We start from the raw sequence: 15,023 nt of genomic DNA, 5'->3' as shown, positions 1-15,023 counted from the left end.
CTCTCACATCATACACATACACTCTCATATCATACACATACACTCTCACATCATACACATATATTCTCACATCATACATTCTCACATCATACACATACACTCTCACATCATACACATACATTCTCACATCATACACATACATTCTCACATCATACATTCTCACATCATACACATACATTCTCACATCATACACATACACTCTCACATCATACACATACACTCTCACATCATACACATACACTCTCACATCATACACATACATTCTCACATCATACACATACACTCTCACATCATACACATACATTCTCACATCATACACATACACTCTCACATCATACACTCTCACATCATACACATATGTTCTCACATCATACACATACAATCTCACATCATACACATACATTCTCACATCATACACATACACTCTCACATCATACACATACATTCTCACATCATACACATACACTCTCACATCATACACATACATTCTCACATCATACATTCTCACATCATACACATATGTTCTCACATCATACATTCTCACATCATACACATACAATCTCACATCATACACATACAGTCTCACATCATACACATACATTCTCACATCATACATTCTCACATCATACACATACATTCTCACATCATACACATACGTTCTCACATCATACACATTTAAACCAGTCAGTCCATCATGTTGCATACTAACAACATAGAGGACATGAATACATTCACTCACAGCCGACCGTTGTCCCAACTTCACTAGATAGATAAGTACATATACTGATACAATTTACTTCTCATTTATGAGTCCAACAGCACAAAGAACGAAGGAATGTTTGAACATGTTCTTCCTGCCACGGGCAAATCCTAACATCACTGAGCCTCTCACATTAAACGTTGGTCTTCCCTGTAGTTTTTTGTCTTGCCAACGTAGTGGTGCGCACACTAAACGATGTGGTACACCTGGTAGTGAGGATTCTCCATCCCACGCTGTCTCGCCAAAACAACGATGTGACGATGTGATTAACGACGAGCTGTGGTTCAAAGCAGCCTCAGAAACGTTTTCAGTCAGACATTCACTCTTGCCATACAGAGTGTAAATATCTAGCCAACATTTTGGATTTAATAACATTACTTGTGAACTTCAGACCTGTAATGATTCGACACTTTTGCTTTGAGGCAAGTACAAACACATACTAGTAGTAGTCATGGCTCCTGCTGGAGAGTCGACACATTCTGGATGATGTGAAACAATGTCATCATCTCACTGAATTCTTCTCTGGCGAGCTCTCATTGGCTATTGTTGATCAGCGTTCTCAAAACGTGTCGTTGCACAGCTCACACTACAAGAACATCAACGGGATGTCTGGAACTGCTCAAAGACAAGATTGGTAGCCCTCAGATTGCGTCTCTGACCCGCTCACATGAAACAAGCATCGTGACGGCCGCGCCTCCCGAGTAGGGGATTTTGTCTCCGATCTCCAAAAGTTGACGGGGACTGACAAATCTGGGCCAAAATTGTGTAGTGTACAGCCAGCTTAAGTTGTTCAGGTGTCATCACTGCTCTCTTCATCTGCCAAACAGAGAGACCAGGGATGCATCCCAAATGGCACCCTATTCACAACAAGACTCAGGTCAAATGTAGTGTACTACACAAGGAATAGGGTGCCATTTGGGATGTCAGCCAGGTATTTTAAGTGACATGGGTGGAGGAATACCTTGTAAACTCTATGGCAATTGTAGGGTTGAAAAACAACCAACCAATAACATCCCTACTTTGCCACTTCGATAAGTGTTGGCACCCACATCCAGGGCCTTCAAGATGTCCACCCAGATATCACTGAGAACCCTCTGAAGGAATGACAAGATACCCACCCAGACATCACTGAGAACCCTCTGAAGGAATGACAAGATGTCCACCCAGACATCACTGAGAACCCTCTGAAGGAATGACATGATGTCCACCCAGACATCACTGAGAACCCTCTGAAGGAATGACAAGTTGTCCACCCAGACATCACTGGGAACCCTCTGAATGAATGACAAGATGTCCACCCAGACATCACTGAGAACCCTCTGAAGGAATGACAAGATGTCCACCCAGACATCACTGAGAACCCTCTGAAGGAATGACAAGATACCCACCCAGACATCACTGAGAACCCTCTGAAGGAATGACAAGATGTCCACCCAGACATCACTGAGAACCCTCTGAAGGAATGACAAATGGAATGTTCTCCACCAATGGCTGTTGACACTCGGCTGATACTGTATCAAACCACCTTAGATGTCAGAAAATGTGTGAGACAAAATACAGGAAGTGTTTCGTCTGAGTCTAACAGTTGGTCGACAACAGGCTCCATTGACTGACAAATGAATCATAAGGCTTTTGGTATTACTGTTGAAATCCCTTGTAGTTGAATCACAGGATTGGCCTTATTCCCTAGACTAGAGAGCGCTGGGCTCCAGGTGAGGTAAAGCCTGTCATCTTAGCTCGTCAACCCCCTCCGCTCCCCACACTCCACCCCGCCTACAGAGAGCAGCTTAAGGGCGGGACAGCTCAATTGGCTAAAACGGGGGGAGGCCAGGAAAAGGGATTATTTCAGTCATTCAACCTGAACGAGAATGGGTGTCATTGTGATCCTCATCACTGTAATAAAATCAAATTAGACTGGGGGAATATAGGGAGCAGGAAGGTATTTCAGGAAGGTATCCCCCAAGCAAGGGATTGAAATACCTTTTTTTCTCTCTCTTCTCTTCCTCAAAACAATGATGACATTGTATTGACCTGCTAGTTAGAGACGGAGGAATACCTCTGAACAGAACAGTTTCTCTCCCTCCCCCTCTCCCCCCCTCCCCTCCCCTCTCTCCCCCTCCCCCTCTGTGGGGGATTTTCAGAATCTTCTTTGTATTAACTACAGTACAGCACTGCTGTACAACAGACTTCAAGCCAGTCTTGAGTAATACATATTTATGGTTCATAACAGCTCATTGAAACCACAGAAAGGAACATGAAAAGGTATTCTTACTTAGACCACTGTAGCTTGGCTTGTTATGAATGCACCTGCAAGGTAGTGCTAGTTGTGCCTTCAATCAGAACCACTTTGGACTCAACCCAGCCTGAACTTCAATCAGCACCACTCTGGACTCAATTCCAGCCTGAACTTCAATCAGCACCACTCTGGACACAATTCCAGCCTGATCTTCAATCAGCACCACTCTGGACTCAATCCGAGCCTGATCTTCAAACAGCACCACTCTGGACTCAATCCGAGCCTGATCTTCAATCAGCACCACTCTGGACTCAATCCGAGCCTGATCTTCAAACAGCACCACTCTGGACTCAATCCGAGCCTGATCTTCAAACAGCACCACTCTGGACTCAATCCGAGCCTGATCTTCAAACAGCACCACTCTGAACTCAATCCGAGCCTGATCTTCAAACAGCACCACTGTTCTGAACTCAATCCCAGATCCCTGAACTCAATCCCAGACTGATCTTTTGAAGTGTAGAGAATATGACCTACCTTTTTTTACCTGTACAATACAAATATAAATGTGCTGGCGGTACCAATTTTACAATCCTGTACATATTCCTCAGTAAACATCATTTATAAGATTATATGTTTGTTTTCTTATTTTGGAAAGACCTCATGAAATGGAGATATAAGGGCATGATCAGCTATTGAAATAGGTTGTTGAGACAGAGTGTTATGAAAGGCCTTACCCTCCCTCCTGAAAGCCCTCGAGTTCATCTCTCTGTTCTGCCAGGGTAGACTCCAAGTCCAGGTAGCTCCCATTTTGGGAGAGCTGGAGGGCACAGTCATCAAGCTAGATAGGAGATAAAGACAAAGATTGCATCATTAATAATTCCCGCTTCATACAACTAAAGTTATTATACAGCATAGCTATTATAGATTACCTAGCTACAACATATACAACTAAATAATGCAAGGCTAGTATCAAACTGTTGCATGTACGTCCACTATGAGGCAACATGGGAAAACATCAAATGACAAACCCCTTGATTTGGCCAATGTTAACGCCAGCCAATAGCACACAACTTAGCTATCCATGGACAAACCATGGTGCTCGGCTTCCCTCCAACTGCCCAGAGGAAAATTTAACTCAGTCAAAACATGGTCTGTACGTAGGCTGGATGGATATAGCCGTCCATAGCTAACATGTCTGAGTCTGAGCTGCTCTAGACTGTCTAGGGAGTCTGAGTCTGTGCTGCTCTAGACTGTCTAGGCAGTCTGAGTCTGTGCTGCTCTAGACTGTCTAGGGAGTCTGAGTCTGAGCTGCTCTAGACTGTCTAGGGAGTCTGAGTCTGTGCTGCTCTAGACTGTCTAGGGAGTCTGAGTCTGTGCTGCTCTAGACTGTCTAGGGAGTCTGAGTCTGTGCTGCTCTAGACTGTCTAGGGAGTCTGAGTCTGTGCTGCTCTAGACTGTCTAGGGAGTCTGAGTCTGTGCTGCTCTAGACTGTCTAGGGAGTCTGAGTCTGTGCTGCTCTAGACTGTCTAGGGAGTCTGAGTCTGAACTGCTCTAGGCTGTCTAGGGTGTCTGAGTCTGTGCTGCTCTAGACTGTCTAGGGAGTATGAGTCTGAACTGCTCTAGGCTGTCTAGGGTGTCTGAGTCTGAGCTGCTCTAGGCTGTCTAGGCTGTCTGAGTCTGAGCTGCTCTAGGCTGTCTGAGTCTGTGCTGCTCTAGGCTGTCTGAGTCTGTGCTGCTCTAGGCTGTCTGAGTCTGAGCTGCTCTAGGCTGCCTAGGGAGTCTGAATCAGAGCTGCTCTAGGCTGTCTAGGCTGTCTAGGCTGTCTGAGTGTGCTACAGAGGGTAAATAAACCGTTTGAGAAGGAATCCATTTTCCTCCTGTTGTTGACCCTGCAGCGTTTGGTTTTCAGGTATAGTAGGCCTATACAGAGACAGACAACACAAGGCAGAGAGAAAACTATCATTGTTCTAGTTTGTCAAAATATGCGCCGCTAACTAGCTGCATCGAGAGCAGTACCCACTACCCGCTGAAGAAAAACAACCAATGTGAAAATCCCAATACTAACTGTTTTGGAAATTACAATTGTGATTTGTCCCGGCTCTGATGTGGTTCCATTTCCTCCACTTGAATTACTGTAACTTAATTAAACATGGAGAAAGGGCAAAGGGAGGTTGCTAACTGGAAAATACATTATGGAGGGGAGCAGCTTTGATCTGTTCAGCCACTCGTGTTTGTTTTTGGCTGTACTGCAGCGCCTAAGGACTGTGTCAAGATGGAGAAGTGGAACAAAACATGTGGTCAGCTAAGATAACATACTGACTGACTGAAACTGTCTTGTCTCTTTCCTTTAAAGAGATATAAAGCAACAAAAAAAAAAATCTTATTGGAAACATTCTTCTCAAAGTTCTACCTGAAATATCAAAGGCAGCACACAAGGCTGATCTGTTCAGGAGTGGACAGACACAGTGAAGAGCTACCTTTGGGAAAACAGACTACTTCAAGGCCTGGGATAAGTTTTCTTTAAGATGCTCTTACTGTAAGTCTGAGAGAGAGAGAGAGTTTCAGCAGATTACAGGACAGATTCAGCACTGACAGGATATACAGTGTTTGGTACAGGCCAAAGTTAGGCCTACTATATTTAGGTCCATGAGGAGCAGGCATGCCTTGAAGACCTATAGGATGGAATGGGTGTGACATGAAACTAAGCAGGACATGGAAAGGACTAAAAATTCTAATATCATCTATCCAGGGGTCTATCATCTATAAAGATACACTAGACATATCATCTTGGACTGACAGGATGACATAACAGAACAACATACAGTACAGGGGGATTGTTTCAGTCCAGTGTAGCACGTTGTGAGTCCACCTGTTCATACAACTGATACAGAAATATAGAACTACAGAAAAGACATTGAGTTCCTCTCCTCTTAAGACTCTTAAGACACAGTAAACTCAGTATCAGGAGCTGAAATGGACAAAAACATGGGGCAGCAGTCAAAGCAGTAACCAGCAATTAGTGTGAATCCAAAAAATGCATTTCTCTACATAGAGGTTATGACACAAAACCTCAGCAAGTCAGGCCAGAGCAGACAGGCCGTACTAGTGAAGCACACACACACACACACACACACACACACACACACACACACACACACACACACACACACACACAGTCTCTTTTGGCTATAATAGACCTGATGGATTACAGATCACAGCCATAGTATCCAGGCCAGAAATGCCTTAGTGATCCACAGAAACGGTCCTTAATCCATGAACAGTGCTCATAGATTAACGGCAGAGGCAGGAGATGTGTTGTCCCCTGCCCAGCCCAGGATTTGAACCTGAGCAACAAGGCCCTGTGGTCCCAGAGTCCAGAGAAGTAACCACCAATCCTGTTCACAGTCTCACACTGAGGCCTGTCCTCTCCCTACCACCACACTGAGGCCTGGCCTCTCCCTACCACCACACTGAGGCCTGGCCTCTCCCTACCACCACACTGAGGCCTGGCCTCTCCCTATCACCACACTGAGGCCTCTCCCTACTACCACACTGAGGCCTGGCCTCTCTCTACCACCACACTGAGGCCTGTCCTCTCCCTACCACCACACTGAGGCCTCTCCCTACCACCACACTGAGGCCTGGCCTCTCCCTACCACCACACTGAGGCCTGTCCTCTCCCTACCACCACACTGAGGCCTGACCTCTCCCTACCACCACACTGAGGCCTGACCTCACCCTACCACCACACTGAGGCCTGACCTCTCCCTACCACCACACTGAGGCCTGTCCTCTCCCTACCACCACACTGAGGCCTGGCCTCTCCCTACCACCACACTGAGGCCTGGCCTCTCCCTATCACCACACTGAGGCCTCTCCCTACCACCACACTGAGGCCTGGCCTCTCTCTACCACCACACTGAGGCCTGTCCTCTCCCTACCACCACACTGAGGCCTCTCCCTACCACCACACTGAGGCCCGTCCTCTCCCTACCACCACACTGAGGCCTGTCCTCTCCCTACCACCACACTGAGGCCTCTCCCTACCACCACACTGAGGCCTGACCTCTCCCTACCACCACACTGAGTCCTCTCCCTACCACCACACTGAGGCCTGTCCTCCCCCTACCACCACAATGTGGTCCATCGGCCAGAGAGGCAGGCAGTTAGGCAGTGACAGCTACAAATAAAGAACATACAATTCTCCAATTCAAAATGCATCTCACCCTCAATGTCTTCCTGCAGCTACGTTGTTGTGGGCGTAGAGGCTGACAAGGGGGAAAACATACCCCATGTTTGGGATTGATAAATAACTCACTTATCAGCGCTGCATGTGAAAAATGTTTAACACTATTTATTTGTGGGGGGAATGAACAATTGGAAACTTTTGTGTGCCCTTTACTTGAGGGTTTCAGTTGGAACCAGTGAACGTTTTGATGGCACTGCCTCTACATCAAGTCTGGGCAGAGGTCCAACCTTATTTCTGTCTACGGTGGATATGTTGTCTGTGGTCTCTTTCCCAAGACAGTGGAATTAGCACGCTCTTTAAAATACACTATACACATGAGAGAGACCACAACAGTAATCTTCTGTTGAGCATGCAAGGGATGAGCCTGAACAAGGAGCTACAGTAGCTCTGTGTGAATGCAGAACTCTATGCTCCGAAACACAGAGAAACTTGGAGACTGACAGGCCAAACCTCAACTGTACATAACAATGAGTAATACAGTCCACCCACAGAACAAACCTAGATTTTGCAGCATTTAGCAGAACTTGTTATTATGAGCCCCTGGAATCTCTCTGGAATAATTAGCAGGAAGACAATCTTCACAAAAAAAGTTAATTTGTTAAAGAGTGTGTACATCTTTCAAAGACTGACGGTCCTGCGTTCCTCTCGGCCCTCGCATAACGTTGAGGTGTGTCAGAGCGGATGCTTTCTGGCATTCCAAATAAATTGACCCTGACCCCTCAGAGTATTTTAGAGAGGCAGGAAAATATCAGAAGCGACTTGACTATGTTCCTTTGAACTATTGCTTTTGCACAGTATGTTCACTGTTGTGAACCTTTTCATTGGGCAGTACATCTGTGATGAACTGTGGCATAGGGTGCATCCCAAATGCCACCCTATTCCCTTTATAGTGCACTTCCTTTGAAGAGAGCTCTGGCACAAAGTAGTGCACTATAGGGAACATGGTGCCATACCAAATCAAATCACATTTGATTGGTCCCATACACATATTTAGCAGATGCTATTGCAGGTGTAGTGAAATGTGTGTGTTCCTAGCTCAAACAGTGCAGTAATATCTAAGGATACACAACAATACACACAAATCCCCCAAATTAAGAAATACAGAAATATTAGAAAGAGCAATGTCAGAATCCAGAATATAAATAAAGATGTATATCTTGGTGTGTACAGACAGTATGGACAGTATATGAATAGAAAAGGTGTGTACAGTAGTAGTTATATAGGATGAGCCTGGACTAGAATACAATATATACATATAAAGTGGGTAAAACAGTATGTAAACATTAATAAAGTGACCAGTGTTCCATGACTCTGTACATAGGGCAGCAGTCTCTAAGGTGCAGGGTAGAGTATCGGGTGGTAGCCAGCTAGTAACAGTGACTAAGTTCAGGGCAGGGTACTGGGCGGAGGCCTGCTGGTGGTGACTATTTAACAGTCTGATGGCCTGGAGATAGAAGCTGTTTTTCAGTCTCTCGGTCCCAGCTTTGATGCACCTGTACTGTCTCCTCCTTCTAGATGGTAGCGGGGTGAACAGGCCGTAGCTTGGGTGGCTGAGGTCCTTCATGATCCTCTAGATGGTAGCGGGGTGAACAGGCCGTAGCTTGGGTGGCTGAAGTCCTTCATGATCCTCTAGATGGTAGCGGGGTGGCTGAAGTCCTTCATGATCCTCTAGAAGGTAGCGGGGTGAACAGGCCGTAGCTTGGGTGGCTGAGGTCCTTCATGATCCTCTAGATGGTAGCGGGGTGAACAGGCCGTAGCTTGGGTGGCTGAGGTCCTTCATGATCCTCTAGATGGTAGCGGGGTGAACAGGCCGTAGCTTGGGTGGCTGAAGTCCTTCATGATCCTCTAGATGGTAGCGGGGTGGCTGAAGTCCTTCATGATCCTCTAGAAGGTAGCGGGGTGAACAGGCCGTAGCTTGGGTGGCTGAGGTCCTTCATGATCCTCTAGATGGTAGCGGGGTGAACAGGCCGTAGCTTGGGTGGCTGAAGTCCTTCATGATCCTCTAGATGGTAGCGGGGTGGCTGAAGTCCTTCATGATCCTCTAGAAGGTAGCGGGGTGAACAGGCCGTAGCTTGGGTGGCTGAGGTCCTTCATGATCCTCTAGATGGTAGCGGGGTGAACAGGCCGTAGCTTGGGTGGCTGAGGTCCTTCATGATCCTCTTGGCCTGACTGTGACACCAGGTGCTGTAGGTGACCTGGAGGGCAGGCAGTGTGCCCCCGGTGATGCGTTGGGCTGATTGTGGGACACAGCCCTAGCATACTGAATGCACTCTGTCTATTCACAGTCTGCCTAGTCGTCCAAAAGCAAAATACATTATGCGATGAAATCCTGAGTCAGGCCATGCCTCGTACGTTCTGTTCTATCTAACTCTGATCAAGTATGTTCAGTGGTATCTACACAAAGAGGATGCTGAGTGCTATTTGAAGGTTAGACTTTGTGTATAAGTAAAATAAGGCAATCAATGCTCGTGCACAAAGAGATTGTAAATCCAACACAAACTGAATATGATACTGATTGTGTGTGAATGCTCACAGGGCATTGCCTAATGGAGCTGATTGTCAATGTCAGCAATGAGAAAGACCAGGCAGGCAGGTCCCCATGGCATCATCATCTCTAGGCAGACGTCTGCACTACTTCTCCCCAGAGAGACACCAGTCAGCCAGGTTGGAACTGACAGGAGCAGGAGAGGGAGGGAGCAAGTCTGGGACAACAGCAGCATCTGCTAGTGTGCTGTCCTGTCTGGCTCCCCTGGTACCATGTGTTAGCACTGGGCTATTAATACCAGTCTGTACACCCACTCTCAGTCATCCCCAGATGTAGCGGGGTGGGGAGGCAACCCTGTGAGACACAGGCGGTCAATGGTATGACTGTGCAATTGGGAACTTGCATTTCTGTCTTAATGTGTTTGTACGTGTGTTTACTGGTGTCTATGGAAGTAAATACCAACCAATAACTCACTGAAGACAGGTGGATGTGAAAATGTTAAACACAAAGCGTAGAAAACGTTCAGGTTTCAACATAGACATAAAGGATACGTTCTCCCCTTTTAGACAGTCCTCTGGTATCTGCCTGGGCTCTAATGGACAACTACAGCTTCTGCTGTCTGGTTAGCCAGTTGAAGCTAACCGCTAGTGCATCAGTTAGTTCACAGGCAGGGCATCACAGAGCCTTTTTGTTGGCACCCTGCGGTCCCATAGGCCTTCTGCTGAACTGCCTTCAGCTTAAACTAAGGCTGGTGCAGCAGGAGATGGAGACCAATCGAGTGTGGAAACCAAACATGTAGAGCCAGCCTTTTTGTCAGTCTCCCTCTCTGCCCTTTTCCTCAGAGGAGCCAGCAGGGAGAGAGTTCCCTTCCCATCCTGTTGGTCAGAGCAGAGAGGAGTGGAATGGGTTCTAGAATGAAAACCAGGCTCTGTGGTGTTCCACAGCATCCTGTGGGTTCCGTGACGTATTATCTACAGAGCTTTTTTCAAACCCAGTGAAAAAGACAATTGATCTGACAGAATGAAGAAAGATCCCAAATGAACTTTGTATTAGGGACCTGCGTGACTTTTCAACTGGGGCTGAGATGAACGCTCAACATAAGAGTCAGCTCCTCTGTCTCCAAACCCAATGGGCCTCTCCTCCTCTTCACTCTGTTTAAATGTCATGGTTAGAGGAAGAGGCCCTCTGACAATGTGTTTAGATGCAGATAAATCCACCAGGACTGGGAAGTAGGTTTGTAGCTCAACTGGAGAGGGAGGGATCCTCTGAATGATCATCAGAGACAAAGAATAGCTAAGCATCTGGTTGACATCATTTGTCACTGTTAGGGATTTTCTAAAAGAACGCTGAACCACAAGGTACTGAGAAGGAGAGCCCATTTTCTTTCATCTGGTCGAAACTGGCAATAGAATGGTATGGGTTTAGGCCAACTATTGGCCGAAGCAGACATAACAGTGAATATCTAGGAACATATCACCTCCTGAAATATGTGTGGATAAAGGAAGACAGGCATGAGGCATGATTGGCCAAACAACAATGGTAAATCCAGTGAAGATGAGAAATGACATTGAAATGGAAAAGTAGGTTAGCTTTGAGAGCTATGTTGAGAACGATAGGTCAAAATGTCTACTAATCAAAAGAGCCAGCCAATGATTCAGCATAGTTGACACGGAGATGATTAAACAAGGCAAGGATGCTATACCTATGATGTCAGAGTCACAAGAGAGAATTGGTACCGGAAAGCATTCTGAGTATAGACTTTCAAAGACTGGTTGATCAAAAGGACAAGCAGTGTCTGAATACCATTCTGTAAGAACAATAGATCCCTGGATGTGGCCTGAAAGGACCAAATAGAAGCACGGAATTCAGAGTTGGAAGTCAAAGTTGTGCAAAGAACCACAAGATGACAAGATGTCATACATAGTTTAGCGTTTAACTGTTACATTTCTTTCTTGCTTTGTTTGTTTGTCTTTTCACTAAAACCGCACAATAATATTGTCTTTCTCAGCGACCCCGTTAGACACCAAAGGGCACATTAGCCATTGTGTGGTTGTTGCATCAGTCCTCTACGACAGTGGTTCCCAACCTTTTTTTGGTTACTGTACCACCAACTGAATTTAGCTCTGCCCGGAGTACCACTGCAGCACCCGCTCATGTGTATTTTACCAGTAGGCCTATGGTCCTTGTACCCCTGGTTGGGAATCACTGTTCTACGGTAATAGAGTCATTGTTAGGTTGCAAAGGGAGTGTATATTGCTGTAAATGTACTAGGTTTACCAGTAAACTACAAGAATTTTGCTATCGTTCAAAGATTTTATGTAATCTGTCACAAGACATCTAGTGGCCCTTTTGGGTACTTCAGGTTATCTCAGGTGTCTAATTATCTCTGGTCCTCTCTCCGGCCTTATCACAAGTAAAATATATGAAATCATTTAATAAGATGATTTTAAAACAGAAAATACAATGACAAAGCTGTAAAACATTCTCCTAAAAATAAACCATCAACTTAGTGAATATCATTGGTGTTTAATATGAGGGTTTCAGCATGAAATATCCTCTTTTGTTTTTACACACTTGTATTTATTTGACTATGGCGTCAACATGTATTCGTTGTGAATGTTTTGCCGTTAAACTGGTGGCAGGTGTGTGAGAAAAGTCAATGGTTGGAAGAGTTGCAGAGTTAATTGAAAATAATGCCATTCTTGATTAGATGCTTTTTAAAATTTAATTAGACCATTTTTATTTAAACCATATGGTCTATTTACTAGAAACTCATGGACAATATGGACACAGATATAAAAATGAATACTATATATATATATATATATATATATATATTTTGTTAAGTTATTCAAGTATAAATGACAAAGGTTACAATAGATTGCCATAGATGTTCTGTTAATTACCACATTCACAGAAGGTTCCGATAACGTTGGTGAATTACTGGTAGCTTTGCAACCCTAGTTGTGGTGAAGAGATCAGGTCAGCTAAACAGAGGTTTACTGTTGTGGTCACCATTTAACTAGTCTCAGAAATGCCAGACCTAGGGCAGCAGGAACATGGTTAATGTGGGCTAGGCAAGGCAACCGATCTGCCTAGGGAGAATACCATTTAACTAGTCTCAGCTGCTTGTCCCCCTGACCAAGGCCATGGCATGGCAGTCTAGTTCACACCCGTCCAATCTATAGTCTGTGTCCCAAATGGAAGCCAATCCCCTAGGTATGTAGTACACTTCTTTTGACCTAGTTCCTCTGAGTTATGGAATGCTGAATACCCTATGGGCCGTTGTCAAAAGAAGTGCTCTATATAGGGAAAAGGATGCTCTTTGGGACAAGGCCTAGGTCTGTCCATACATTCCAGCATGGTCCTCATCAGCTGTCCATGCATGCAGCGTTCCACCAGACTCCAGTGAATACCACACGCACACCGCCCCTAAAACTAGTCCTCTGGCACAGTATTCATTGGTTGTTTACATTTTGGAAATGGTTTGAATTGACTGTCAAACCAATGATGTCTCATTCTCCCAGGCCGGTAGCATCAATCAAGAGGATGTTTACTTTACACCCATTAATGGTTTCTCCATACTGATTAGAGGAAAGTATTAATGCCACTGAGCTGTGGATTACATGCAGTCATTGCTATCGTGTGGAGTCATAGCCATGGATATCCTGTGTAGGCTGACCCAAATCACTGATGTACAGTACAGTACCCATCCTGAAACCTGTTAACAGTTGACTGGACTCTTGATTGGTTATGACTGGTTACATTTGGTCCTGAAAGAGATCAATATGTCCTCCATTTCAGAAAAAAATATTCTAGTCATTAACTTTTGTCATACTGACGACTCAGTGGTGCCAAAGCCTAAAACGTGAAAGTGAACACAGTAAAATAACTATGTTGACTAACAATTTTGAGTTAGGGATATGAGTTTGCAACAGTTACAATTGCATTATTATGTCATTACCATTGACATCACTGTGCTAGGACGTCAATATTGATATGACAATACAACCCAAATTGGCTACATTCTCCAATTTCTATGGATAGAAAAATTGCAAAGCATACAACAGAATTCAGTTGCCAGAACTAATAAAGACATACAACACTTGACAACACTTGACATACCTTGTGTGGGGCTTTGAGAAGCCTGTGGACTCCAGCAATCTGATTGATAAGGGGGATATCTTCCCTGAAAGTGTACTGAGGCGGTCTGGTCGGCTCAGGAAAATTGGTGCTGTTGAATGGATCAGTATCATCTAAGAACTGTACCCTGCATACAAACGTAGCCATGATGTTGTATCCATGCAAGATGTTTTTTTAGAACTCAGGTTTCAAAAAGTAGAAGCGCTCCGTCTGGAGAAATCCTTTGATATGACGCGCAACCCCGCGCCGGACTGCTGGTCCCAACAACAAATCCAAATCCACCGAGCCGTCAGGTTTTCTGCAGCAGGCAGCAAGTCCTGCTCTGCTCTCTCAATTATCGATGCACCCTCCTCTCCATTCGCCCCATACAGGCTCACACAAATAAAGACATTGAACGCCGTCACACGGTAATATAAATCCAGTATCCTTCGCCCTGTCCTGAAGACTTTTCCAGCTATTATTCTCTCGTTCAGAATAATGTCAATTGTGTAGCGATGAGAGGGACGGCAGTATCCAAGGGCATTGCAGGCAGCCAGGCAGGCAAGGTGCTGAAGCAGACTGCGCTGAAGACCGTACTGCTAGACTTGGCGTCTGACGGTAACGTTAGTGGGATAGGGACTCCCTCCTCCAGCGCAAACTCGGCCAGTAGCAGCAGACTGCGCTGAAGACGGTACTGCTAGACTTGGCGTCTGACGGTAACGTTAGAGGGATAGGGACTCCCTCCTCCAGCGCAAACTCGGCCAGTAGCAGCAGACAGCGCTGTCAGGGCGATGCAGGACGGGACCTTCACATTATATGCGTGTTGGTGACCTCCTGTGGCCGTGTGAAGAGAGGCTTGAAATACAATGCATTGTGGCCTGTAGCCTGTGGGGACAGTACAGTAGCTTACTGACCACAGATACTGAAACTTTGGAAGATTGTTGTTGTATGAATTGATTGGATAAAGGAAATGATAATATGTTACCTATAGCTATAATTATATTAATAACAATGATGATTTGTTCTGGTTTTGTGTTGCCATGTTCAAATCAAAATCAAATCAAATTATATTTGTCACATGCCCGAATACAACCGTTTGTATTCTGTTGTATTCTGTTTATAACAGTTTGTTGAATTAATTACAAATGATTACACTCAGTGGTTATAACTT

The 15,023-nt window shown here is 45.2% G+C and overlaps 1 protein-coding gene across 1 annotated transcript in view; it reads right to left on the bottom strand.

Moving 5' to 3' along the window:
* LOC110518388 (FH1/FH2 domain-containing protein 3) overlaps positions 1 to 14,674 on the bottom strand; it is a 226,209-nt gene extending 211,535 nt beyond the window's left edge. Inside the window, 2 exon segments of the mRNA XM_090187693.1 lie at positions 3,731 to 3,834; positions 13,856 to 14,674. Of these exon segments, the coding sequence (XP_090043819.1) occupies positions 3,731 to 3,834; positions 13,856 to 14,020 (269 nt within the window). The 5' untranslated portion in view covers positions 14,021 to 14,674.
* Positions 14,675 to 15,023: the final 349 nt, after the last annotated feature.

Source organism: Oncorhynchus mykiss, chromosome 2, assembly GCF_057628025.1.
Source record: "Oncorhynchus mykiss isolate SJ-2025 chromosome 2, ASM5762802v1, whole genome shotgun sequence".
Lineage (NCBI taxonomy): Eukaryota > Metazoa > Chordata > Actinopteri > Salmoniformes > Salmonidae > Oncorhynchus > Oncorhynchus mykiss.
The sequence above is the reverse complement of the archived record's forward strand: the minus strand, read 5'-3'. Positions and strand labels throughout refer to the sequence as shown.